Genomic DNA, 27,433 nt, shown 5'->3' on the forward strand with positions numbered 1-27,433 from the left:
CTGCTGGCTATTTTTGTGTCGTCTTCAAATTTCGATATTTTACACGATAGCCCCTCGTCAATGTCATTTACGTACCCAAAAACAGAACAGGTCCCAACACCGACCCCTGTGGAACACCGCTTTTGACATCTCGCCAGTCAGATGATATATCATTCATAACAACTCTGTTTACGGTCGGTAAGCCAGCCTTTGAGCCACTTATGAATATTTTCAAAAAAAAAAGATAGCTAAAGGCACAAAAAAGCAAACATTAATAAAAAAAAAGTTTCGCTGCTCCTCCCAAAAGAAAGGAGGTGAGGCTCAAAGAAAGAAGGGAAAGTGGAGAGTTCAAACGGAGGAAGGATGAATAAAAATGAAGAAAGTTTAGAGCTTAGGCAAAGTGAGGATGAAGTTATGAGATGCTGGTTTACTGCAGGGTGAGGAAAGAGGGAGAGACTGGTTAACCTATGGCAAGAGGTCGGGGGTATCAGCAGCAGCATGAGGAGGAGGTCGGCCAGAGAGGAGCCATGGAGGGGAGGCATGCAGTTAGTGTCTAGAAGGAATGAAAGAGAAACAACATTGCGAAGAGAGAGAGAGTAGAAGAGATTCAGAGGCGGAGCCAGCATGTGGGAAGAAAGAGCCTATGAGGAGGAGTGAGGGACAAGATGAGTTGTATGGCCTCCACTCTGTCCAGAATGTCCACTGGAGGAGGCCCCCACAGCCCCTGTATATGGACAACAACGGTGCAGACAAGGCTCCTGTAGACAGACAAGAATCTGCAGCAGGGAGAGGAAGAAGCGGAGACGAGAGAACGCAGGATTTGGAGGAAGTTAGGAAGGTTGAGATATGATATGAAGTGTCCAGTTTTTTGTTGAAGGAAGGATAGAAGTGTTGTGTTTTTGAGGGAGGAGATAGTTGGGTGATTGTTGTCAAAGAATGAGATAGGTTGTAAATATTTTGTGTGAGAGGATAGGTGGAGACAGTGTGTTTTGAGGCGGAAAAGATAGTGGGGCTCTTCTTCTTCCAATCGGAATAATAGTAAGGTTCGAGGCTGCCGTTAGGGCCCAGGAATGAGTCGTTAGTCGTTGAAATGCAGGGAATAATGCGTTCTATGAATTCAGAGTGGAATCAATGGCGCAGGGAATGGGAATGGATGAACAACAGAACGGAAGAGAAAGAAGAAGAGATACAACAGACAGAAGTGGGAGATAGGACAGAAAGAGAGGGGACAGGAACACCTATAGATTTAGGGAAGAACAGTGAAGGTCTAGAACGAGAGAAATAGAAGAGTCAGATCAGAGAAGAACCATAGAAAGTGTGGGAGAGAAAGATTAGAGAACCGTAGAAGTGTAGTTTAGAAAGCAGATTTGTGCCAGACTCATCAAAGCTTTACCAAAACAGCTAAGAGCATAAAAGAAAGAGTCAGGAAAGCTATTGGGGGGATGACCAAGAGTCAGTAGTAGAGGCTAGATACCACTGCGGTGAACGCTTTTGCAGATAGTGGAATACTATGAAATATCTTAAGGCTTAAGGGGCGGAAGGTCAGCTGGTTAAGTTGAAGATGATTGAGCAAAAAGCTGAGAAAAGAAAAATTGGGCGGTCACGGTACTTTGAGATTTTGAGCATTGCCCTTCTTAGGTACAGGCTGTCAGGAAAGGTTTACTTCAGAAGGTAGGAGGCAAAGGACAGACAGTGAGCAGGGTGAATAGGAGGGACCAGCAGGTGACACACAAGGGCGAGGGAGGAGGGAGGACAAAGGGCATGATAATTGTCATTTGAGAGAGACGAGGAAACATCCATTGAGGAGATCAGAGAAAACACTAGGCAAGGGAATATTTATATGGGCAAAGAGGATACAGAGGGGAGGAAAGAAGAGAGTTGAATCGTCCAGTTTGGGAGTGAGTTTTGAGAGAAAGAGAGATGATAGAGGAGTGTGCCATCAGGTGTTGCTGTTCAACTGGGAAGGAAGAGGAATTATGATGAAGAAGCTTTAAGGAGGAGATGTGAAGCCATGGAGGAAGTCACGGAGAGTAGATTATTAGTGATTTGACATTTTCTATTAATGAAAGAATTTTTGGTTAGTGGAGAAGGCAATGGCATGATTTTTCAGGCATGTAAAGTTCATTTGCTCTGGTAGTTTGATGTTCTGTATCTCTATCATTCTACCTTCTATCATTGACAGCACAGAGAAAAAGCGTGATTAAATGAGTAGAGAAAGCGTGAGAAGCGTGATAGTAGAGACGAAGAATGTATGATGTGATCCAGAGCACACCCAGATCCTGGACATCCTGAGAGCACATCATCAGGGCAATAATCATGGAAGAAAATATTCACTCGGAATCAGAAAACATCTCAGGAAGTCCCACCTGAGCAAAAGCAAAATGCCAGAAGCATCGCCTCGGTTTGTCCAGTCCAGAGGATGGAGCGATAAGACAGGAGATTGAACAGATTGTGAGAAGACGGAGAGAACAGAGAACGAGAAGAAGGAATAGGCAGAAGGCAGAGGTAAGGAAGAGAGAGAGGGAAAGAAGGCTGATCTCCAAGACGGTCAGGGAGGACGTGTAGGTGCTGGACCAGTTGCTTTAGGTCGTTGTTGTAGTGGAGTTGTTGAGGATTCACCAAGAAAACTTGTTGAAGAGGAAAAAAGCCAAAGTTGTGAGAAAATATCTAATTGAAAACAGATTTCAGTCTGGGAGAGAGAATTCAGATGTCTAATAAATTTAAATAGTCAATAGTCAGTACCTACATAGTTGGTGCATTTGTGAGAGATAACAGCAGAGAGATGTGTATTTAGTAAGATGATGTTGAAGAAGTCTAACCAGATGGTGGGACCGAAGGGCTGAAATCACAGAAGAGTCAAGAGCAAGTGATGTCGTTACGCAGGCGCAACAGCTAGCTTTGGATTGATTGAAAGATAGGAGATAGTAGGAGTAGGAGAGTAGGATGAAGGTGCTGCCAGAGTAGAAACCAACTGTTCGTAAGGAAGAGAAGGTGAGGTTTAGTTTAGGGAGGATGATGATCACAGTCCCACAAATTAGAGCGAAGACGAAGAATGCGAATGTTGCATTGAAGAAGAAGAGGGAGGTTGGAAATGAGGACACCTCTTCGGGTCTCTCGCCAAGGAGCCAAAGGAGTCCTCCTGGTCCCCAGGCAGGGACTCCGGGCGGAACTGCTTAGGCATTGCTTTTTTGAATTTTTTTTTTTTTGGAAAAAGGTAATATATGTTATGAATGTAGGTGTGGTGGTGTGGATAAAGATTGTCTTGTTTAGAGCATGCTGAACTACTCTCCGGTGTGGTGTGACAACAGGGAGGAAACAGTTAGTGACATTATGGAAGGTCTTGAGTGGCTTCACTCCCTTCTCTCCATATTATATACCTCACCGGGAGTGGCTTGCGCCCGTTCGGTAGGTGTCTTCCTACCTACTACCAGTTATACCTTGAGCTTGCAATTTACTAATGAGATGGTTGTGAGGGACTTTGTCAAATGCTTTCTGAAAGTCCAAATTATAATGATTGACTTTCATCGTATACATTAAAGATGTAGTTGAAAAAATCGTGGAGGTTAGTCATATACAGGAACGCTTGTATCGAAAACCATGTTGCGAATCCTTAATTAGCCTGTTATCTTCAAAATAATTTACCATTTTTTCGCGAATGATCGTCTCCAAAATTTTGCACACGATTGACGTTAGACTGATCGGTCGACTGGCTGTGACTTGTCGCCTTTTTTAAAGATAGGAGTTACGTTAGTGAGTTTCCATTCCTGTGGTACTTTTCCTGTGTTTAGCGACTTTGAGAATATGTTCAAGAGTGGTTTGCTGATCTGATGTTTTGCCTTTTTAAGAATACGCGGGGATATTTTATCTGGGCCGGGCGTTTTGTATACTTTAATATTATCGATAATTTGTACCATATCACTTTCTGCAATGTCGCTAATACTATTCAAGGATGTGTCATCAATATATCTTGGGGCTTCCGGTTGCCTATCGGATAAGATTTCTTCTGTAAAATCGAAGGCAAAAAAATCATTCAATATATTAACGATTTCTTTATCATCATTTGTGGATTCTCCATTTACAGTTGCTATTTGGCCAATACTGGGGGTGGTAACTTTTTTTATTTCTTACGTAGGCAAAAAAAAATTCAGGATTTGTTTTTGCTGGCGCTTGCAATATGAAGCTCTAGGTTTATTTTATTGAGACGTATGATTCTTTTTGATTCACGGCATAATCTTTGGAATTCAATTTTGACTGTTTCATTATTTGTAATTAAGCATTTGCGACGCGCTCGATTTTTATTCTCAATTTGGCATTTGAGTTTATTGTTCCACCACTTTGGCTTCCAGGAGGAGGAGAAGGAGGAAGAGGAGGAGGAAAAGGAGGAGGAGGAGGAGAAGGAGGAGGTGGTGGAGGAAAAGGAGGAGGAGGAGGAGGAGGTAACACATCAGAACAGAAAGAGAATTGGAGAGAACAGAGCCATGCGGGACACTATAGGTTTACGGGAAGAAAGGTGGCCGTTTATCAAAGCATGCCAAAACGGAGATAAAAGTACAGAGAGAGGGATAGAATCCGTAGGAAGGTAGTTTAGAAGCAAAGATTGCTCCAGACTAAAAAAATTAGGCAGTTTTGAATTAGAAAACGGACCACTTTTACTTTTATTTACCGTGAAGGTTGTTCATTTCCCGCACTGGTTTACCTGATCCTGATATAATTGGCACATTAATAAATAATCTCTGCAGTTATCTGCTTAATTGTATTATGCATGCTATGTTGGACTTAACTATTTCATATATCACCTACTTTGGTAATAAGTGTCATGTGTCTTATGCACAAGTAGCTGGAATATTACAAGAGTTTCATCATAGAGGCGTACCAGGTGAAATAATGATTGAAGTTATCGGAACATCTGCTTTGTCAGCTGGTGAGGTGAATTTACGCCGTCATCCAACTGTTGAGATATCCTCATAATACCATGAAAGCCCTGCAACGTATAGCTACATTTTTTTCATGTATTTCAAGAAATATTGTAACTAAATGGAAATGAAAATATTTTATTTCGTAATAAATTGCATTAGTAAGCTCCGTTTGGGAACTCCCCCAGCCCCCAGACTAAGATTACTAAAGAATACAATTTCTGGTAACGATGCAAACAAACAACGCCGTGATGGACATCTGTGAAAACGAATTCGTTGATGGTGATGATGATCACCGCTCGTTGGTAACGATCACAAAAATAGGAAACGACTAAGAAATTGGCCATTGATCTATTCAACCGGCATTTTGCAAACATACAGTAACGATTAAAACAATCACTGTATATACGTAATGGACCGTTCGTTTATTATTTTTTGCGATGAGTTGTTCGTTTTTGCATTAATTATTCAGGACGGTTCCTGGAATGGCAGATTACTCTTGTTGAGAAGACAAATGGAGGAGGACAAGAAGGAGAAGGAGTCAGATGTGAAATGGGAGAATGAAAATCGAAGAAGAGTTTTCGGAGGACGAGAAGGACCAGATAGGTAGAAAAGGAGAAGAGAGATGAAAAGAATAAGAGGAGAAAAATAAGGAAGTAAAAGGATATAAATTATAAGAAGAGAAATGGGTATCGTTGTGTGTCGGATGGAGAAGTAGGAACAAGTTTTCAGAAATCATGAAGCATCAATGAAAAGAAATAATGTAAAAAAAATGGTACTCTTGATTTAAAGATATTAAAGCGTACAACAATTTAATAACTAAGTAATAGTTATCTAATATTGTAACTATCTGGAAGTGTAACGGTGTACACAAAGAGCAGGATGAGTATAAATTATGTAAATTACAAAGTCTGTTTCTTCAATACTCTCCAGTTTCTCCCTCAAGGCAACTCCACTACTAGACCTGAAACGTTTAAAGGTATCTCTTAATTAATTTCCCATGGTCATCCAGAGTACCATCCACTTGAAACCGATTTGAGACAGCCACTGCATACTCCTTAGCACACCCCTGGTTTGTTTTATTTTCAAAAAGGGCTGCATCTTGAGATTATCTTGGACATGATGCGCATCATCAGTTTTGCAGTTCTGGAGGATCCTCGAACGATGACTAACAAAGATGTGATCGATCTCTAAACCACACCGCCAGCATTGCTTTATCAATTCAAGCGGCGAGGTTTGCGTCTCTGGAAACAGGGACCAGCAATCCTCAGCCTTCTGGACTTTGTAAAGTTCAGAAAGCTGTGGTCGTGTTGGAGTACAGTGGAGAGAAAATTCTGGCGTTTCATAAATAACCCAGGGACCTGAGTGGTAAATTAAGAGAAAAAGGGGGGAAGCAAGTGGGGGGATGAGGACTTGACGTACCTAGGACTGGGGGGTAGCTTGGGGGTAGCTGCCACCACCACAACGATTTAAGAGAATAAGTCTCCATAGCCTCGTGACGAGGCTATGGAGACTTATTCTCCTTAAATCGTTGTGGTGGTGGCAGCTACCCCCAAGCTACCCCCCAGTCCTAGGTACGTCAAGTCCTCATCCCCCCACTTGCTTCCTTTTTTTTTAGTAATTATGTATCGTATCTTGGTTTGTATCCATCACGGAGACGCACGGACTGGAGAGGCGAACGGTACCGGGGCCTTGGCTGGCACTGTACACACACACACACACACACACACACACACACATAGTTCTTACACTTCATTTAGTCCAAGCCGGCACAGTTCCCTGTCCTAGTGTGTCCATCCACTGCCCCAGGTGTATTGATGATGTGGGAGGTGATTCCAGTCACAGTCTTTGGGCTGTATTTCCATTAACTGGTGTGGGGGGTTTAGAAACTGCGTACGGGGGCGAGGGTGACGAGTGTCTCCAGAGCGGCGTGGAGTGGACGTTATTAGACTCCTTCAAATATCGTGGATAACGAGTGTGGCTCTAAGCCCCACTCATCAGCAGATGAGCTGTTAATGGATTCGTCTGCTCTTTAGTCTCCTCTCAGAGAGCCCTGACATCGGCGTTTGTCACCACCGGTACTGTGGTGTTGTCTCTTTTGAGGTTGGAGTCAGCAGACAGAGACTGGAGATGTTTTTGAGCAGGTCCCATCCCTCATTTGTAACGATATATATATATATATATATATATATATATATATATATATATATATATATATATATATATATATATATATATATATATATATATATATATATATATATATATATATATATATATATATATATATATATATATATATATATATATATATATATATATATATATATATATATATATATATATATATATATATATATATATATATATATATATATATATATATATATATATATATATATATATATATATATATATATATATATATTTTTTTATTAATGTTTACTTTTTTGTGCCCTTGAGCTGTCTCCTTTGCTGTAAAAAAAAATATATATATATATATATGGAAGATGCCCTTTAATATAGATGAGCGCCAGGTTCTTCGAATTGGTAGTAAAAATAAGAGGTATGATTGTGAAGTGCGTGGCGTTAAACTTAAAAGCGTTCAGTATGCACAGGACCTGGGTGTCAAAATCGCGACAAACCTCAAACTTTCACAGCAATGCGTTGATGCAACAAGCATCAGCCTCTTTAGGAGAAACTTCTCATTCAAAAATATAGATGTAATATTTTCACTGGACAATTATTTTGTAAAGCCCCATTTAGAATATGCGATACAGTTTTGGTCTCACAACTACGCAAAGGACATTGCAAAATTAGAAGGCGTGCAACGTAGGGCAACAAAGATGATCTTGCGCAACAAACCTTACGACGAGAGTCTCTCATCTCCTAAGTTGTTTTCTCTTGAGAAACGTCGCCTCCGAGGAAAACTGATCGAATGTTTAAAATACTCAATGGTTTTACGAATGTCGACAAAGCCAAATTGTTTTTGATCGAGGAGACGTTCAGAACGGGAAATTATGGCACAAAACGTAAGTGCAAACAAATAAATTTAGACTGCATCAAATTGTTCTTCACCAACGTTATAGCGTGAGAATAGGATAAACTCCCGCCCTCAGTGGTCCATTGCAGTTCGATTAATTCATTTAAAACAAGCTCAACCGGCAATTCCTTCACCTTGATATTCTCTAAGTTGAAATGCAAAGTCTTGGTGACATTATACTTTATAATAGGATTCCACTTAGGTTTAAGGACAGATAACCTTGTCTGGACCATAGGGTCAGTGTGGTCTGAATATCTATGTAAATCTTCGCAAATAAAAAACACAACAGAGCTCAAAAAAAATTCGGGGAGGGCCAGTTGGGAGTCGCAAATCAAGCACGGGATCATACCATGGTGAATTGCCCTCGTGCCTGCGCACACACACACACACACACACACACACACATCTGTTCCGCTATTATGAAAATTACAGCATTTTTTTTTTAATTTACCGTAATCTCGCTCTTGTGTGTGTGTGTGTGTGTGTGTGAGAGAGAGAGAGAGAGAGAGAGAGAGAGAGAGAGAGAGAGAGAGAGAGAGAGAACCTTGCGCCTGTTTTGTTTGATATAACTGAATCACACACAAATCACCCTCCCCCTTCACACACACACACACACACACACACACACACACACACACACACACACACACACACACACACACTGTCTTTTCCTATCTATTAATTGTCTCCGTATATTCTTCGTCGAAAATTCATATCTATCTTCATTAACTCCATAACTTTTCTGCGTGTCTTTTTCAATCTAGGTCTTTTTTACCTTGATTGTTGGCTCGCCCATTTATTTCATTAGCTTCCACCCCATTATCCTTTCAATCATTCAGTCACTGTTCCCCATAAGTTTCTATACCACATTTATTGTCAACCTTTCCCTTTCAATTCTTGATCCTCTCAACAATAATCAGCCTTCACTAACTACCCTATACACAAGTTTTTCCGTCCCATTTTACTTATCTTATTATCCACTCAACTTCCCCGCCTCAAACACCCCTTGAAATATTTGGTGTCACTCAATTCTTGAATCTGCCAGTTTTGATCAGTCACCACTTGTCTGCCCTTAAGTCAAAACGTGTCAAGGAATGGTTTCATTTGCTGCCCTTTCGACTATGATTTTCATTGTGCTTTTTGCGTGGTGTGGCTGTTTTGCTTGCTGCTGGGGGGATTCTGCCTCCTTGTTAACCTTTCTGCTACCGTGAAATGTTAAATCTAGTATCGTTACTCAGATAACATATTCTACTTTGTCAACACCTACATGGCTACATCACCTCCTTCTCCCAAATCAGTGCACACATTTCTTTCATCAAGGTTACTCCACCTTTTTATATTACTTATTCATCATTTTGATAATCCGTAACTATAGAAAAAATCGCAGTTTTTTTTCTCACGTCAGCCTACGAATGGCGCTGGCAGACTTTCTTGGTAGAGGTTTGATAGTCTGCCCCAGTCAGTTCTGGGAATGTCAAGTGTTTATAATGGCCCCATCTTGCTTGAGGAGGTGTGTATTATCGTGCTCTGGCAACCTGCTGTCACACGGCGTGTCCGACTTCGTAAATATATGATAACCTTGAAATAGAAAGCAGTTGAGGAGATGGCCGACAAAGGAACGACTGAGATGAAAGTGAGCCGCGGGAACTAAGGAGACGATATGATAGAGGTGGACTGAGAAGCGACTGTTGATGGAGCGCTGCGCTGCTCAATGCACTGACCTCATACACAATGACGAAATATACCAACCTGGTGAAACAATACTATTTTGAACATACATATTTAAGCAAACCAGGGCTGGACATCTGTGACGTACATGGCTATGCAGCTCAGTCTGGTGGTGACTACAGGAAGGTCTGAACTCCTCTGTTGGGGAAGGGGCAGGTATGCGGCGTCTTAAACCTCCCCGGGCTTGGATTTTCTTTTCGTCCTTTGTTTATCTTCTTTCTATCTCTTTTTAGGTTGGATCTTCAGTAGTGTGCGACTAGCTGAGCACTCGGCCCTTCTTACAAGTGCCAGTCTCTCAGCCCCCAAATACTTGGAGGCCTTTCTTGTGTTAGCAAGCCACCAATGCTAATATGTAATTCTAGTGTTTATTTCATGGATGTTTTTTAGGCATGACATTCAGTCCCAGGCAGGCCTTTGATGATCGGAGGGTGTTAAGAATCTCCGGGTTTTGTTATTCCATATTTCTGTTTTTTGTTAGTCTTTTACACTTTTCAGCTCGTATTCTACTCATTATGTCCGGTGATGTTCATTCCGACCTTGCCGCTGCCAGTATGTATGTACCTGATCTATCTCTTGCCTCTGCTAATTATAATATAATATGTAGCTTTGAAACATTTGTTTTTAATATAGGGCATGTATCTGAGCTTGTGAATCCTGGTTTAACAATCGACTATAATTGACGCTAGTCGTCATTGTTGCCTTGATATTATTAAAGAGGACAACAATTTCCTAACCTAGGCTGTTATATATTATCCAAGGTATTGGACACGCAGTGAGACATCAGGTTGCCGGAGCACGATAATGCACACCTCTGACTCGGGCGTTACACCTTAAAGGCGAGTACGTGTTCAGGATTATGAGTAATTTTCGATATGTTTAGACGGGAAAAAACACATCTGGAATTCATTTCCCTAAGGAGTAGACGGCTACGCTGCCCACGCCTTAATTTTTTTCCTCTCTTAAAAGATATATGCCTTCGAACCTCTACTTTGTTCCCTTTACTGTTGTAGGCTCGCCCCACTGTTTTCGTTTCGAGAAAGCGCAAATTGAACACTGAAGATTTTGCGTCAAGGCAAGCCAGAGCATTTTGAAGGCATGAGACAGGATACGTAGAACAGGTAGCAAGTTAAAAATTGATAATATTCAGATTCAACAAAGACAGTCTAGAATTGGTTTGCTAAAAGAGTGATAGATTAGCGGAACAGCCATGATAGTCAAGTTGTGAGTTCTAATATATATATATATATATATATATATATATATATATATATATATATATATATATATATATATATATATATATATATATATATATATATATATATATATATATATATATATATATATATATATATATATATATATATATATATATATATATATATATATATATATATATATATATATATATATATATATATATATATATATATATATATATATATATATATATATATATATATATGTATATATATTTATTTATTTATTTATATATGTATATATATCCATATTCTCTTGCCCTCTCACCCATTTTACTTCCTAACTATTCACTCGTGTTTTTCAACTTCGATCTGTTCATCTCAATAAGACTAGTGCCACTCAGTCTCTCATACCACCGTATACATCTTTATACCCTTTCCGTTCCACCCCTTTTCTCTTCCGTTTCCGCCCTCTTCCATACTCTAATCATCCATTCTTCTCATCCTACTCTCATCAACTTACCTCAGTAGAGCTGGTGCTACAGGAACAGCAAACAGTGCCCCCAAAGCCAAGAGAGCCACAGCCCCGGCACCAGCAAAGGGGGCCACCTCTGTAGCACTCACCGAGTACTCTGTTAAGTCAGAAAATAGGTCGACTAACTTGCTTCCATTACCAAGGTCTCCGAACTGCAAGAAAGAAAAGAAGTTAAAAGGATTATATGAAAATGTTAGCATAGGATAAATTTGGTTGTTTTGTTTGTTTTGTGTTTTCTGATTGTCGTAGTGATATTGATGTCAGTCTAGTAGTTGTGGTGGTGCTGTGCTGATGTTTTGATATGTGTGTCTGGGCTTGTATTACAGGAGAGGATTGCCGGAGAATGTATGTTGTTGATGTTGTTATTGTTGTTATCATTGGTGGTGGTGGTAATGGCGGGGGTGGCGTTTTTATTGTTTTTGTTGTTCCCTTGTTGTTATTGTCGCATTTTTTTCTTTTTGTGTGTGAGTGTTTGTATTCATAAGTGGGTAGTACCGAGTTTCAAAACTACCAGGTAACAGTCAGTCAGTCAGTCAGCCAACAGGGGGATACGCCGGGAGGCGCGTCTCCTCGCCCACACTTCGACACCAAGGCAAGAAGTTGTTCTGGGCGAGCCCCTTCTCATCCAGAGTGCCTCTGGCAGGATCTATCTATTTTATCAAGCTACGAACTCTGTGGGCGTCCCCTTGGCCTCTTCCACTTAGGATTGCCTGATACAGAAACGACCCGATGAGCAGGGTCGACTTCTTGGTAGCGTGCCACTTGCCAATTATAGCCAGAGCTAGTGTTGACGGACTATGCGGATAATATATGGCGAATCAGTCTCACGGAGTAGCCACCAATTTGACAGTCATTCCAGCGATATTCTATGATTCTGCGTAGACACTTATTACCAAAGGAATCGATCCGCCTCTCCAAGTCCCTATTTAGTGTCCATGTCTCACAGCTATTTAGTATGACAGGGAGCAAAAGCGACTTAAAGATCCGGATCTTTGTCATTCTACACAGGTATCGACAACGACATAAACTCGTGCTGAGCAAGTTCATATCACAGTGGGCCAAGCCAATCCGCCACAAGACTTCCTAGCGAAACCCTCCGTTGTTATACCTAGATATGAGACATTTTCCGAGGTCTCAATGTCCTCTCCACACGCTTGAACAGATTGTATTGTTGCATCTAGCAAGCCTTCAAACGCCTGTACCTTGGTCTTGGTCTTGCCCCCTCTTGCCGTGCCTCGAGAGCCATCACCAGAACATCCAACGACTCCACAAGGATTACTGCATCATCGGCAAAAACAAGGGTAGCAGTACCGACCTATAATTCTATTACTTATAGCAATAGTGCCACTAGTTTTCGGCATGTTATGAAATTGGTACCGTCGGTATATTTTTCAGCATATTTTAAGCACTTGCATGACCTGGGTATTAAGCGAAGTTGTTGATCAAAGTAGTTGCGGAACATATGATGGTGACATCAAGGTCACTGATCTTGTTTTTGATGATGCTATACGTCTTGCGGAATCGCTGGAGGTCCTGGTGTTGGCTCCCGATGAGTAGCATGAGGAAGCGAAGTCTCTGGGGGTGAAGGTCTCCTGTCCCAACACCAAGGTCCAGTCGCCTGGAGGCAGTTCAGTCTGTGCATGCATGTGGTGAAGATATCGGTCACCAAAAGTTTCACATACTTTGGTAGGGTAATTGATAACTATAGGGAGTCTTACCAGGAAGTCACTTGACGGATTGGCCTGGGTCACGGTGTTATGGACTCGCTCAACACGAATATATGGCGTTGTCGATATCTATGCAGGCGAACAAAGATTCGAATATTAAGTTGATTGTGCTCCCTGCCTAACTGTATAGCTGTGAAACATGGACACTAAATAATAACTTGGAGAAGTGTGTCGATGTCTTTGGTACCAAGGGCCTTCGGATGATCATGTGCTATCGTTGGAATGACTTCGTCTCGAACCAGCGACTATGTGATGAAACACTATCGAGGCCTGTTACCAGTTTGGTCCGTGAACGCCAACTCCGGCTACGGCTCGGGCAAGTGGCACACTTCCCTGACGTCGATCCTGTTCATGAGGTTGTTATTGTACGAGGCAACCCTGAGTGGAGGAGACCAAATGGAATCCCACGTAACTCATGGATGGAGCGAGTCGATCGATCTGGTAAGGTGGGACTTTACTAGGGGAGCTGCGTAGGAGCTTGCTCAGGAGGATCATCGGGAATGGAGGAGGCGAGTGAGTGAGTGAAGCGACGCGCCCCCGTGCGTATACTTCCCGGTATTTAGTTGGTGTGCTAAAAAAAGTTTTGAAGACCACATATATGCATAATGTGGTCGTATCATTTTATATTTGGGGCGCGTTGTCAACAGATACATACCTAAAGAGCGTGTTCCATATCCCGTTGCATTGTGCTGAGTGACGCCAGCAACCTAGCGCTGCGCCCATGCGTGTTACTGTGCCCAGTTCATACGAATCTGAGAATTTTACAAACCTCACTCCTACTTTCCTGACACAACTCTTTGATATCAGGAAAAGCTGGGGCCACCATCTTTTCATGAGAAAATTATACATCACATTTAACATCCGCAAAAATTGTGTCAAAAGAAACATGCGAGTATGATGATGAAAGGGAGGCGGTTGCTGAGTGGATAGCGTAACGCCGCCGCGTTCAGGATGACGCGAGTTCGCGCCCCGCCCGGTGACACAAGCCGGGATTTTTCAGTCACCGCCGAGTGGCCTAAGATTACCCACATGATGTCCAGAAGACCACCTATCAACCCGGACTCTAGATTCCTGGATTAAAGATGAGCTCTGGGGGGCAGCATGAGCTAGTGCAAAATGGCGCCACTATAAACACTTGCCTGCTCTACGACGGGCTGGGGCCGACCATCAGGCCCCATAGGCGAATACGTAAAAAAAAAAAAATAATAAATAAAATAAAGTAGAGGGTAAACATTTTCTCACACTCATCTCCCTTTAAGTTCTCAATGTTCAACTATATTTCATCGTATCAAATTTTTCGGCACGGCTCCTGAATTTATACGCATTTCTGATTATTTAGGGAGAGGCGGTGGCCGAGTGGTCAGCGTGCGGGCGTAGTGAGCCTGTGGACCTAGGTTCGAGTCCCACCAAAACACGCTGATTTTTTAAGCCATCGCCGACTGGCGGAAGATTACCCACATGCTGCCCAGATCTTCTATCAACCCTAACTTCAGCGACCTCGGTCAGGTGAAGCACCGGGGGGCAGCATGGGCCAAGCAAAAAGTCATATATCATGGCAGCCACTATAAATAAAATTGCTTGCGCCTCTAACTGGCTGGGGCCGTCCAAGAGAGCCTACCGGTGCTACAAACAGCACCTAAAAAATGTTGGTGTAGAATACGTTTCATTGTGAAAATATCCAGGTCAAAATTATTTCGGAACATGAATGTGACCCAAAGGAGTTTACTCGCCTTCCGATATATTTACCCAATCCCAAAGTCCATACCGAATGCTTCTACAATGACAGCTGTATGGGGCTATTCCATCTTATTCCGGCTCATAACGTGTAACAAACTCCCTTGGCAGCGGTTTTTTTTTCTAGTTTCCATTTATTATGTTTTCTCTTGTGGCACCATTAGGCCCTCTTGGTAGGGCCTAATGGTCGGCCCCAGCCTGTTGTGGCGCAGGCAAATATTTATCGTGGTGCCCCCCGGAGCTCATCATTGACCCTCTCTTTTAGGGAAGTAATCTAGAGTTCGGGTTGATAGGTGGTATTCTGGACAGCATGTAGGTAGTCTTAGGCCACTCGGCGATGACTGAAAAATCCCGGCTTGTGGCACCGAGCGGGGAGCGAACCAGCGTCGTCCTGGACGCCGCGCCGTCACGCTATCCACTCAGCCACCGCCTACCCACCCACATATGTGCCAAACCCTGAGGACAGGTTGGCACGCCCCGATCTTTAGTCCTCGAACATGTTTGCCGTATGTAGCATCCTTGTATGACTGGGAGATGAGAGTCATAGAGATTGAGCGATGTTGTAGTCGTGTGCTCCGGCCAGCAACACAACTTTTTGATCCCTTATTCTGGCCAAGACGGGCGACCGCTACTGACTTTGAGAGGTCAATCGGCTAGTTTCCGTGACAATGAGCCAAGAGGCCACCTCTGTGTCAAATGATGGCTGCTCATACTCTCCTCCTGGGGCTTTTGGGGTTATAGGCCCAACGCTCAGCCTTCTCATGTGGGGATCCGCCATGGGTGGGGGCGAGGTGAGTCAATTTTACGTCATGTATATGGCACCCAGCACTCTGACAGTTCTGGGGGTGTAGGAGAGCACCACTACAACGCCAATCACATCCACCTTTTCTTGGGGATCAGGTACACTTAGGAGTTTGAGAGAGAACATAGTGGGTCTCTCTGAGATGAGGAGACCTGCCAATGGAGAGATCAGTAGTGGAGCTAATATCTACTAATGGTCAGGCCTGAGCAACTGTACCAGTCTCAAGGGGGTAGCTGTAGCCAGTTCTAGCTGATGAAGTCCTCTGTTGTTGGGGTTACTCCTGTTGATGAGTGTATGCTGCTGGTGAGCTTGAGGTACACTTTGGGCTTCATATATTTTCTTACAGTATACACCTCTACCTAGATACTTGAGGAAAAAGAGTTGCTCTATTCCAAGCCCGTCTCTCATTGTCGGCCAGTGCCCCCCTCGCGACACACTCATTCGCTTGGGCGACGTCAATGCAGCTACTGGCACGGAGATTTGGCTACAAGTTATGTGTTGGTCCCCAGGGCTCTGACACCTGAAACGTAAAAAGTTATTTCCTTCTAAACTTTGCAATGTTCACAATGCCGAGGATTGCTGGTTCCTGGTTCAAGAGACACGAACTTTTCCACTGGACAGGGTATAGCAGTGCTGACGGTGTGTCAAAGGAGATCGAACATATCCTACAAAAGTAGAATTTTCCAGAGTGTTGAGTTCCTTCCTATCGACCACGGACTTATTGTTTCAAAACTGCATGAGGATAAACATCAAGTCCAAGAAAATCTCAAGATGCAATCCTCCGTGGCTCCATCTTGAGAAACCAAGGGACCAAACGTGTGCCCTAGAGTCTAGAGTATGCAGTGACAGTATCAAATCAGTTTGTGGTTCTAGGTATAGGAACCTGGTGAGTTGCGGGATACCTTTAAACGTGAAACTCTCAAAGCTGCCGAGGAGTGCATTGGAGAACGTTCAACGCACAGGAGCGGAGTTGCCCCGAAGGAGACACTGGCGAATATAAAGGAGAGTCGTGCTGCCAGGCTAGCTGGGGACTCGGAGCGATACAGGGCTGCCAAGAAGGACTAAAACTCTTCTCACGAAGGATAAGGAGAGGTATGTCAGAGATTACACTGAGGATGTCGAGGTTTGTCTAAATGCGAACCTTAGACCTGCCGTCCGAGCTCTGAAGAAGCTGCGCTCCAAATCCACATATCAAAAGAATAGTATCCGAACGGCTGATGGGCAGATAGTATCAGATGCGGATGAGTACAGAGCACATTGGGCCGAGTAATCTGGGGAGTTGTACACTGCAGAGCCTCTAAGCTGATAGCTCCCACTGGCTGGTTTGCAGATGGCAGGTGCTGATCCATCAATAGACGAAACTCCACCTACACTGGCGGAGGTTAGAGAGGTTGTGAAGAAGTTGAAAAAAAGAGACAACTGGGATCTGTCAGTCCAGAGATGCTGAAATTCGATGAAGAAGTCATGATCCAGCGGATGCATGTAGTGCACATGCTGTCTGCCGTGTGGCGATCCGTTGCCATTTCTCTTAATTGGAAATAGGGGTTAGTTGCTCATATTTCGAAAGGGAAAGGGTGACCGTGGTATTACATAGCTCAGTGCGTCGGGCAAAGCGCTTTCTCATCTGCTGCAGATGCGAATTCGATCTCATCTTTGAAAGTTTTAGAAACCTTACAATTTGGGCTCACGCTCGGTGATGCAACAGTTGACTGGATCGTTGCATATCGCGTCCTTGTGGAACGCCGACTTGAGTTTCGATAGGGGAGGCGGTGGCTGAGCAATCATCGTACTGGCGCGGCATTCACGAGCACATAGGGTCGCGTCCCGCCAGCAGCTACAAACAAGTTGGCAATTTTTCAGTTATCTTCAAGTGGCCTAAAACTACCGACAAGCTGCCCTCAAGACTCCCCATCAACCTTGACTCTAGATTTTCTCTAAAGGAGGGTCAAAGATGAACTCTGGGGGACAGCATAAGTCAAGCAAGATGGCGCCACAATAAACACTTGGCTGCCCCATAACAGGCTGGGCAGAACACCAGGCCCCATCAAAAAGCCTACCGGTGCCATAGGCGGAACGTAAAAAAAATGTGTGTCGATCTCAAGAAGGCATTTCACTCAGTGTATCGTGAGGCATCCGTGTGATTTCTTCAAGTCTTATTAACCTCGTGACTGAACTTTACTCTGAAACAGAGAGTACTGTGAAGTGGGGAATGTGGGGGTGCGCGTTTCCGACTTCTTTATTACTAATTTAGGAGTGAGGCATGGGTGCGTCCTTTATTCTTCACTTTTTAACACTTGCATGCACAGGGTATTAGGCAAAGGTATTGATCAAAGTCGTTGTGGGGCATCTGCCGGCGACATCAGGTAACTGACCTTGTTTTTGCTGATGATGAAGTACTTCTCGTGAAATCGCTTGAGGTCCTGGCGATGGCCCTCGAAGTACTGCATAAGAAGGCGAAACCACTGGGACTGAAGGTCTCATGGGCCGAGACTAAGGTCCAGTCATTTGGAAGCTTATTGAATGGCACAGTTCAGTCGGTTTGTTCATGCATTTGGTGAGGACCTCGATGTCACCAAAAGTTTCGCATAACTTCATAGTGCAATGCATAACACTGATGGATCTTACCAGGAAGTCACTCGACGGATTGGCCTGGCCCGAGGTGTTATCGACTTGGTTAACACGAGTATATTGCGTTGTCGATAGTTGTGCAGGGGGACAACTATTCGAATCGCGTGAGTCGATCCTACTCTTAGGGTTCTTTCTGTACGAGTCAAACCTAAGTAAAGAAGACCAAGAGGACGCCCATGTAACGCATGGAGAGGCTTGTAATGGAAAGGATAGCTGCGTGGAGGTTTCCTCGGAAGGACCCTCGAGGGTGGAGGAAACAAGTGAGTGAAGCAACGCGCCCCTTGTCGTATGGTCTCCGTTAGTTAGTTAATTAGTGCATCAGCAATATATTCTGCTGTTTAATGATAGTCTTTTTCATATACATCACTAACTGCACTGAATATTTTCATGCAGGTAATGATATAAGGTAATTCAGCATAAACCCACAGTTCATGTGCCGAGGCAATTTTGACCAGAAAAGCGAGTAGATTCAGGAACCGTGATAAAAATTCATACGATGAAAAAAAGCTGAGCACTAAGGAAATGAAGTAAGAAAAGTGTGAGAAAATATTTATACGCTAGTTTTCTTAGCCCTCATTCTCGTATATTTTGTTTTACATTAGTTCACAATTTATGTTAATGTGATGCAGAATTTTTCTAGGAAGAGAGTGGTGACTTCAGTTTTCTTGATATCGCCGGCCCAGTTCCAGCTGCGATTCCTGTAGGGCCAAATCGCTCACTCTCTGTGCAAACATAACTGTGGCGTTGTCTCTCCGCCCGGGCGTCGATTTCCTATGTAACGTTTGTCAGTCCCTGTCTGGGTGTACCTAAGGCAATGCCGTCTAAATAGGACAGACAAGTGGAAAGAAAATGTCAATACTGAGGAAGTTTATTGCATAGTTAGGTTCACTATGTTTGGATTTCAACTTTGGTTGGATTTTTGTGGAGAGTGTGAAAACTATACATATTTGGAAACCTTATAGTATAAGCAATCAGAAAAACAATGTTTCCATTTACCCCGAGTCCTTTATTGCCGCCATCTTGGATTTTACAAAATGGCTGCCGTGAAAAATGTTTTCGTCAATATTTCAGCATCTAAATAACCTAGAGCTTTTATTTTGACAGCTAAACTACCAATTTTAGGGCCAAGGAATCCAATGCTCCTAGTTGCAGATGTGTTGAGACAGTTATTACGGCAGTTCTTGCAAATATTTACTAATTTCATAAGACAAATTGGTCATGTGGGCCACACTTAGCACCAACCGCAAGGACATGTTCATCTAGTCATTCTAGTGGTCTGATTATTGTAGCAAACCTATATTATGTATGTTGTACAGTTTACTGTACACTACATGTAAGTTGGTGGTGGTTGTATACTGAAACATGGAAATCCATTTGCTGCTGAAAGTGACAAGCTGCACAATGTGATGAGTATGTGCCAACGATCTTGAATGCAGATGTGACTGGTCAAAAACTGTATGGAGACTACGTGTCAGAGCGAATCAATGGAGATGTCAGCCTATGGGCACCAGTAAAGAAGGAGAACAACAAGATGTTCATGTCTGCAAGCAAGAAAACCACTGTAAAACTCCGAGACAAGCCTGTGGATCTAAAGGAGACCAATGACTTGTATGGCAGACTGATGGTCCTGGCCAGGTCCAGCAGAGACATCAACCAGAAAGAGGCCATTGGGAACCACGAATTCACTCTGACACCAAGAGCCCTTTTTGCTCCAGATGGTACAATCCTGCCATGCCTGGACAAATCGAAGTTGATCCACCTCTTCAACAAGTTGGCAATATCAGAAATTCCACAGGAAGATCAGCAGCCAGAAGATGGGATGGACATCACACCAGATGCTCCAAGTCGCAAGATAGTCCTGGTAGATGGAATGGTTCTTCTGCAGAAGATGGTGAAGAAACCTGCAACCACAGTGACAGTCAAAGATCTCAGTGAATGCTTCAACGATAGGCTGATGCTCCTCACGCGAGATTATGATGAAATCATCCTTGTGCTTGACACATACAGGGATGATTCTCTGAATAGTGCTACCAGGGATAAAAGAAAAGTGGCGCGGGGGCAGCAGAAAAGGAGTTTGCTGGTCTGCTCTTTAGATTGTCTCGGTGTTGTAGCAGTTTTGCAGAAAGGGCGTTCCAGTGATTAAGTGCTCGATGGAGGTGATGGTCCTGCTTTGCTTGACTTTGCATTCCGTCTTTTCTTGTTCTTGCTTCTTGTTGTAGATCTCCTCGTTTCTTACGGTAACGTTGCTGAGCTTTAGTTTTCAATTGTATTCCGTTGCATCTTGGTACCCAAAGAGTTGTCTCTTGAAGGGCTTGAAGAGGTTGAGTCCAAGGTGTCGAGGTTGACTTGCGTGAGTCGTTCTTTCATAGTCTCCACGTCTCTGCGATATTGTCTTTGTGGCGGCGCTGTCGGTTTTCTCAAGTAATTGTCGGCTCTTTTTCACGTGAAGAGGCAGGTGCATGCGACAGCGCGTATTACATGATTCGCCTACTCATATGTACTTGTATTCGTGGCGCCTTTCATGAACCTCTTGTCCTCGAAGTGGCTCTTTACGCGCGCACATGCAATGTTTTTCTTGTTTCAAGTCACTGCTGATGGTGACCTTTTAAGGCTTATACTGCTGAACATGAAGGGTTCACTATTTTTCCTCTTGCACAACATATGTAGTTCTGATTTTCCTGCCAGGTATTTTGCTGCTGGGTCTGTGTTGGATATCGCCATAAGTGGTTTACCGTGGATGAGTGTCTGTGGAATTTTGGTGTTCTTTCCAGTCTGCGTGTTGAAGGACATCTGCCATTTTTCACCTTGTGTAGTTTTGAGTTTTGGGTGTGTTGATTTCATGTCTCAGTGTGTCGTTGTGAGATCTATGATTAAAGTATGTTCTAGGTCTTTTTATGATTTTGGCAGGTGGAGTTCTCCATTGGTTTTTGTGTCACCCCTGTCCGTTGAACCACACTTGGTTGGTCCCTTCCAGTGAGCCAGACTGAGATCCACGCTGTCAGATCGCCTGGAGTTCTCTGCCGACTTGAGTCCAATCCCGCCTTCTTAATCCTACGACTTGAGTTTTCGTCCTGCCTTTCTATCTATTGAGTTTTGTTGTTCTTATGATTATTCCTGTTTAATATGATACCTTTGTTTTCAGAAAGTCTTTTTATATAACATCGCTGTCTTGTTCTTGATGAACAGTTCTGAATATCGGACTTGATGGAATATGCTTGTCCTTTGTCAAATAGTTTGTCTTGTTCCTTCTTCTCTGATGACGCATGAGGACAGAGGTCAGGCTGATTGTTTTGTAGTTTAGGGCCACACGTTTGTCTCCCTTTTGTAGATTCTTTTTTTTGTGAGGCTTGTTTCGAGGCTTTGGGGGCCACTTTTTGTGTCCTGACTTTTTGTTTTTGGTGGTGAGTTACTTGTTTTGTTGCTGGTTGAGAGGAGTTTGTTGGTGATTAGTTTGAGTCTTTTGGTCTGGTGTGAGTGTTAGTGGTGGTTTGGTGCTTGAGAGTTGGTTCAGGTGTTTTTTCGTGTCCTGTTCGTTGTTCTAGGTATCTTTTCATCGTCGGTGGGGATGGGCCTTGGTTCGTTGGTGATTCAATCCTTGGGGAACATTCCTCGTCAGACTCTCAGTAGTCTAGGACCTTTTTGTCTACTGTTCGGTGTTAGTACGACTGGCCGTGTGATTCACTGTCATTTTCGTTTCATAGGCTTTTGATTTACTTTTATTTCTTCTTTGTTTTCGGTTTGGACTTTTCTTCGCGTTTGGTGCTTTCATAGTTATTTTTTTCTTCTTTTGGTATGAGCGTCCTGCAAGCTCTCCTTTCATTCAGTGGCTTTGCTGGCGTACGTTTTTGTGTTCATAGTCGTGAAAGTTATTTTCTACTTGATTAGCTTTTCGTTTTGGCTGCTTTCACTCACGAACGTTTTGTGGCATTATTTTATGGTTCCTCTTCATCTTAACAGTTCTTCAGGAGTTTGTTCTGACAGTCAATTATGGCCGTCCACAGGAGTGTGTCCTATGGGTGTTTTGTAGGTCTGTGTTCAGTCAGTGTCGAGGTTAAAATTGGCTCTTTTGTAGTAAATTCTCTTGTTGTCTTTTTTTCGGGTTACATAAGCTGTTCTGATCTTTTGGTGATTTTCTGATTGATATTGGTCTGTCTGGGTGGCAGTCATCTTTCGTTTTTTCGCGGATCTGGATACTTTGAGTACGTTAACCATAATCAGTTTCAGTATCCGGTTTTTGGGTAACTTGAGTCGGTCTGTGGGTTCTCAGAAACATTTCCAATAAGTTCTGTAACTCAGATTTCTCCAATCCCTCTGGTCCAACAATAGTTGGCACAGTTCCAATCCCCGGTTCGAGCAATCTCCTACCTCGACTGTTACGTTGTTTGGCGTTTCGTATGTTATTTCAAGGTCGTCCCCGATAATGACTGCTTTGTTTGTTGCGCGAGGTTCCAATCGTTTCTTCGTTGCGCTCGTTGTGCTTGCTAGTCTTGTTATAGGTCTATATATTTCATCATCGTTATTTATGTTTATTTTCAGGTATTTGTTCTCTTCGTACGTAACACGTAACATTTCTTCTTGTGAGCTCTTTTGTGTATTTGTTTACAGTGGTATATGTGGAATTCAGAATGAGGTTTTTAGGTGGTTTCAGGTCGGTGATGTTAGGTGATCTTCCGTTTCTCGGTCATTTTTAAGTCGGTGTGCATGGTAAAAAGGTATTGCTTCCATTTGACTCATAATAGGACAGAATGACGTTGACTTCAGTGCTTGTTTGGGTCCCTTGTCGTGTCTAAGTGTTTTCTTGTGACAGAATGTTTGTATGACTTTCGGGCGTTGAGGTGATGGAGGGGTACACTACTTGTTGTACTTTTCGCTGGGGTAGTTTGGGCGGTTTTAAAGTATTGGTTCGTTCAGCATACGACCAGCCCTCCCTGAGCGCTCAGCGAATGAGTGTGAGGTGAAGCTCATCAAGGTGAAACTAGTCAAAGAAATGATTCGTCCCACACATTTGAAAAAACCGTCAGGTTGGAAAAGAGGTGAAGTCGTTCAAGAAAATGATCCCAAATTTTCTGTGAACGGCCCACTCAGCGCTGATAAGAGGTGCTCAGTTTGTTGTTGATGTTTGACGATTTTTGTATCGGCGATTACTCGTCGGTAGTCGGCTAGAATTTCCTCTCGGCGCGTTGTTTGAACGTTGTTCGTGCCAGCGTGCAAAACAAAGAGTGTGTATTTCAGTGTGCGGTCTGTTGTTTATGTCTGCGTGCCAGCGTGCAATCTTTGTAATTTTGCACCAGGAATACAGTAGCGTCTCCTGTTCTTCATATCGCTATCATACTCATTCAGTTGTTGTGGGAATACAGTCTGCTCTCTGTTCTTCATATACTTGTCCCGTTTGCTGTCAGACCCGATTTCTAACAATCGGTCACCCACAGTTTTAGATTAACGCTGTATTGGTTGCTTCCGTCTACGCCTGTAAGTCCGTCTTCACAGGAGACGGCACTGACTAATCTTCCGTCCGTGCCTTGTTTGCTCATTTACTAGCTGCCTGCGTTCATTGCAGCATCAATCCGTTTGCCAGTTGGTGGGAGAGGCGGTGGCGGATTAAAGCATCTGTGCATGTACTCTTGGGAACGTTCAGTTTACTCCGCGATGCAGCAAGTGGCTGCGATTGTAATGAACGGATAGTTGAGTGATGCGTCCTTGGAAATTCAATGCTGCATGAAGGTTGGTTCAGTGGCGAGAATGCTATTCGAAAGCAATCTTTGTCTGCCGATCCTCTATTTCTATTCTTTGCTTGAATTGTTTTCCGTTGTTTTGTTTTCAGGTTGGTTTGTAGTGTGAAGTTTTTGGAGGCGGAAGTTGTTCAGGGAGTTGTTTCAGGTTCAAGTAAAGACTTGTATCATGTCTCCCTTGCATGCTTCTCTTTTCCAATGAGGAGTTGAAGAGCTCGAGTCGCTCTTTTCATAGGGCTTTGTCCTCAGTGATTATCTCATTCGTGGCGCGGCGCTACCCTCTCTCAACCAATGTCTTTCCCGTAATTAGAGCAATTAGATGCTGGGCGTTATCCGAGGTGGGCCTTTACTAGAATTTCCGAATTGTGGAATATATAAACATAACTCCCGGCGTTGTCTTCAATTCGCCATGAACCCAAGCATTGTATTGGCTTTCTTAGGCGGACTTTGTTGTTTTGTTTTGTTCAAGTCACTTTTGGATGGTGACCCTGAGGTCTCTTTGTCTCTCACAACATGTGGGTGGTTCGGTGGTTCGGTGGTGGTGGTGGTTGTTACTGGATCCGATATATGCATTGTATACTTTGGAGTGGTTGAAGGAGTGCTGCTATTTTTGCAAGGGAGAGGAGAGGAGGAGAGAGGAGGAGAAGGAGGACGAGGAGGAGGAGGAGGAGGAGGTGGAGGAGGAGGGGGCAAGGAAGAGCTCCAATACAGTATCAGGTCAGAGATAACACAAACATAGAACACATCCCAATGAACAGGTTCCTTTTACATGACAAGACGAAGGCTGACCTGACCAACTATCTTGATGCAAAGACTCTAGAGTACAACAGTACATCACACAAACTGGTCATCACTTCTTCTTTAGGGCATACCATGGCAAGAGCAACGAAGACTTGCTTTTCCAGGACAACAATCATAAAGAAACAGGCACACTGTTGATCTACCAGGCTGTCCTGGCATCACAGCGAAACCCACCGATTGCACAGATGGTTTTCTTCTCCCCAGACACAGATGTCTTAGTGTTAGTCATAGCAAACTATGACCTCATGCTAAAGAACACGTCAATTTCCATGGCCTCTGGGGTAATGGGGATAGAGCCAATATGGAGAGCCATAGGGGCAGAAAGAGCAAAAACTTTGCCAGCCTTCCATGCGTTCACTGGCGCTGACAACACTGGAAGGTTCTCTCGTATAGGCAAAGCGACCTGGCTGCAAGTCTACATGAAGGTAGATAGAGATGTAATCAGTTCTCTGTAGCTGCTTTCAATAGAGGCAGAAGTGACTGAAACTATGATGGCCACTCTGGCTTGCTTCGTCTGCGCAGCCTACTCCCCCAATGGCATCTACATCAAGACCATCTCCGAACTGCGATGGCATCTCTTCTGCAAGCATATGGCAGAAAGTGGCAAACTACCTCCTACCCTTAGAGCTCTGAGACAACACGTCCTGAGAGTCCATATCCAAGCCAGAGTGTGGGGACAGGCCACCATTTCTCTGCAGGATCCTCAGTTGGATCCCTTGCAGAATGGCTACCACAAGGAGTCCAATGGCCAGCTGAAAACAACCACAACAGACGCCCTTCCAGCTCCAAAGGCCATCATTGAGATGGCTAGCTGTCAATGCAAAATAGACTGTTCTTCTGTCAGATGTTCTTGCAGAACAAAGAACTTTTCCTGCACCGATCTTCGCCAGTGCGGTAGTGAGTGTCAGAATGATGGGGACACACAGAACAAATATGAAACTGATGATGACAATGATGGTGACGGCATGGAGAGACTCCTTGGTTGCCTTAAAGATTAAACCCTATTCTGTCATGAGGAGCATGTTGGCTCTTAATGAACACTAACTTAGTGAAACGTTCATGTCTAATCACTTGTAAAACATTCAATAAAACGGAAAATTTCAGTCAAATATGTTTTTGGTTGAATCTAGCTTATTTATTTTTATACCGTTGGATTTCTTGGCCCTGAAAATGGTGGTTTAGCTGTCAAAATTAAATTTCTATGTTATTTAGAAGCTGAGATCTTGACAAAAAACTTTTTTTACGGCAGCCATTTTGTAAAATCCAAGATGGCAGCCATATAGGTATCAGGGCAAATAAAAACATTATTTTTTTCTGATTGCTCATACAATAAAGTTTCCAAAAAACTATAGCTTTGATACTCTTTACAAAAATCTGGCGAAATTACATAGTGAACCTGATTATAGTCTGTTTCATTCCATCTGTCCACCGTCAAAGCGGGAATTTTGATGGATGTGGCACCTGCGCATTTCTAGTTCGTGAAAATCAATTGTTGTGATTGACAGTCAAGCTTATTTTTCAATAATATATTTGAATGTTTATGTATACAAAAAACAATTCAGTCGTTTTAATCGATAATCTAACACAAGACCACTCGACAAGACAAGCTCGTATCAAACAACATAGTCACATCATGCTCGAACGATCTATGTTTTTTTCAAATACATTGATTAATAGCTCATTTCAGGTATATTAAAAGACATCTGGCTCTGCAAATGCAAATAAAGGGTATCTTGATAATTTACTGCATATAAATAACGATTGATAATGGAAATAACATGAACTATAGTGTAATAACTGTTGAATGCGATGCTACTCTATTTTGAATATTAGGCTTCCCATGTTAATTACATGCAGCACATAAAAGTTCCTTTTGTATAGACATTTGCTGAGTCGGATGTCACTTCATGTAACTGAATGAGATGAAATACGGGGTATCTGAAAGGCTATGAATCGCTCGAGTACCCTTTATTTGCGTTTGCAGAGCCAGATGTCTTTTAATATACCTGAAATGAGCTATTAATCAATGAATTTGAAAAAACATTGATCGTTCGAGCATGATGTGACTATGTTGTTTGATACAAGCTGTTCTCTGGTGTTCTTATATGGTAGAAATCGATGCATATCGGCACGTTTGTGGTTCATATAAAAAAGACGATGTTTTTTGTATACACAAACATTCAAATATATCACTGAAAATATAAAGTTGATCTTCACGCAATCACGAAGTAACAATGCGCATGTGCCACATCTACGAGCGGGAGCACGGTACTTTTTTTTTGTACTGGTACCGCTAGCGACGGTACAAACTTTGGCTGGTAAGAGGAGTGTGTGTGTGTGTGTGTGTGTGTGTGTGTGTGTGTGTGTGTGTGCTTTCTCTTACAGTGTGCTGTTCTTGTTTATGTGTTCACGCCTTGAATATATCAATGAACACTGTTTCATATATATTCTACATTTACATACATACAAGGTAACGGTAGGAATATATAATATAAAAAAAATACGAGTAAAAAATTGATGCTACAGAGTAAAGACGAAAAACATCTTGAGCATAAGTCGTTACATTTATTCATGAGGGAGGCAAATTGCTCTTTTAAGCCATACTTGTGTGTAAT

The 27,433-nt window shown here is 42.9% G+C and overlaps 1 protein-coding gene across 1 annotated transcript in view; it reads right to left on the minus strand.

Moving 5' to 3' along the window:
- Positions 1-27,433, minus strand: part of LOC126982379 (uncharacterized) — a 56,942-nt gene that overhangs the window by 8,158 nt on the left and 21,351 nt on the right. Inside the window, exon 3 of the mRNA XM_050834397.1 lies at positions 11,386-11,549. Coding sequence (XP_050690354.1) covers positions 11,386-11,549 — 164 coding nt within the window. The remainder of the gene's footprint in view (positions 1-11,385; positions 11,550-27,433) is intronic.

This window comes from Eriocheir sinensis, chromosome 50 (genome assembly GCF_024679095.1).
Source record: "Eriocheir sinensis breed Jianghai 21 chromosome 50, ASM2467909v1, whole genome shotgun sequence".
NCBI classification, from domain to species: domain Eukaryota; kingdom Metazoa; phylum Arthropoda; class Malacostraca; order Decapoda; family Varunidae; genus Eriocheir; species Eriocheir sinensis.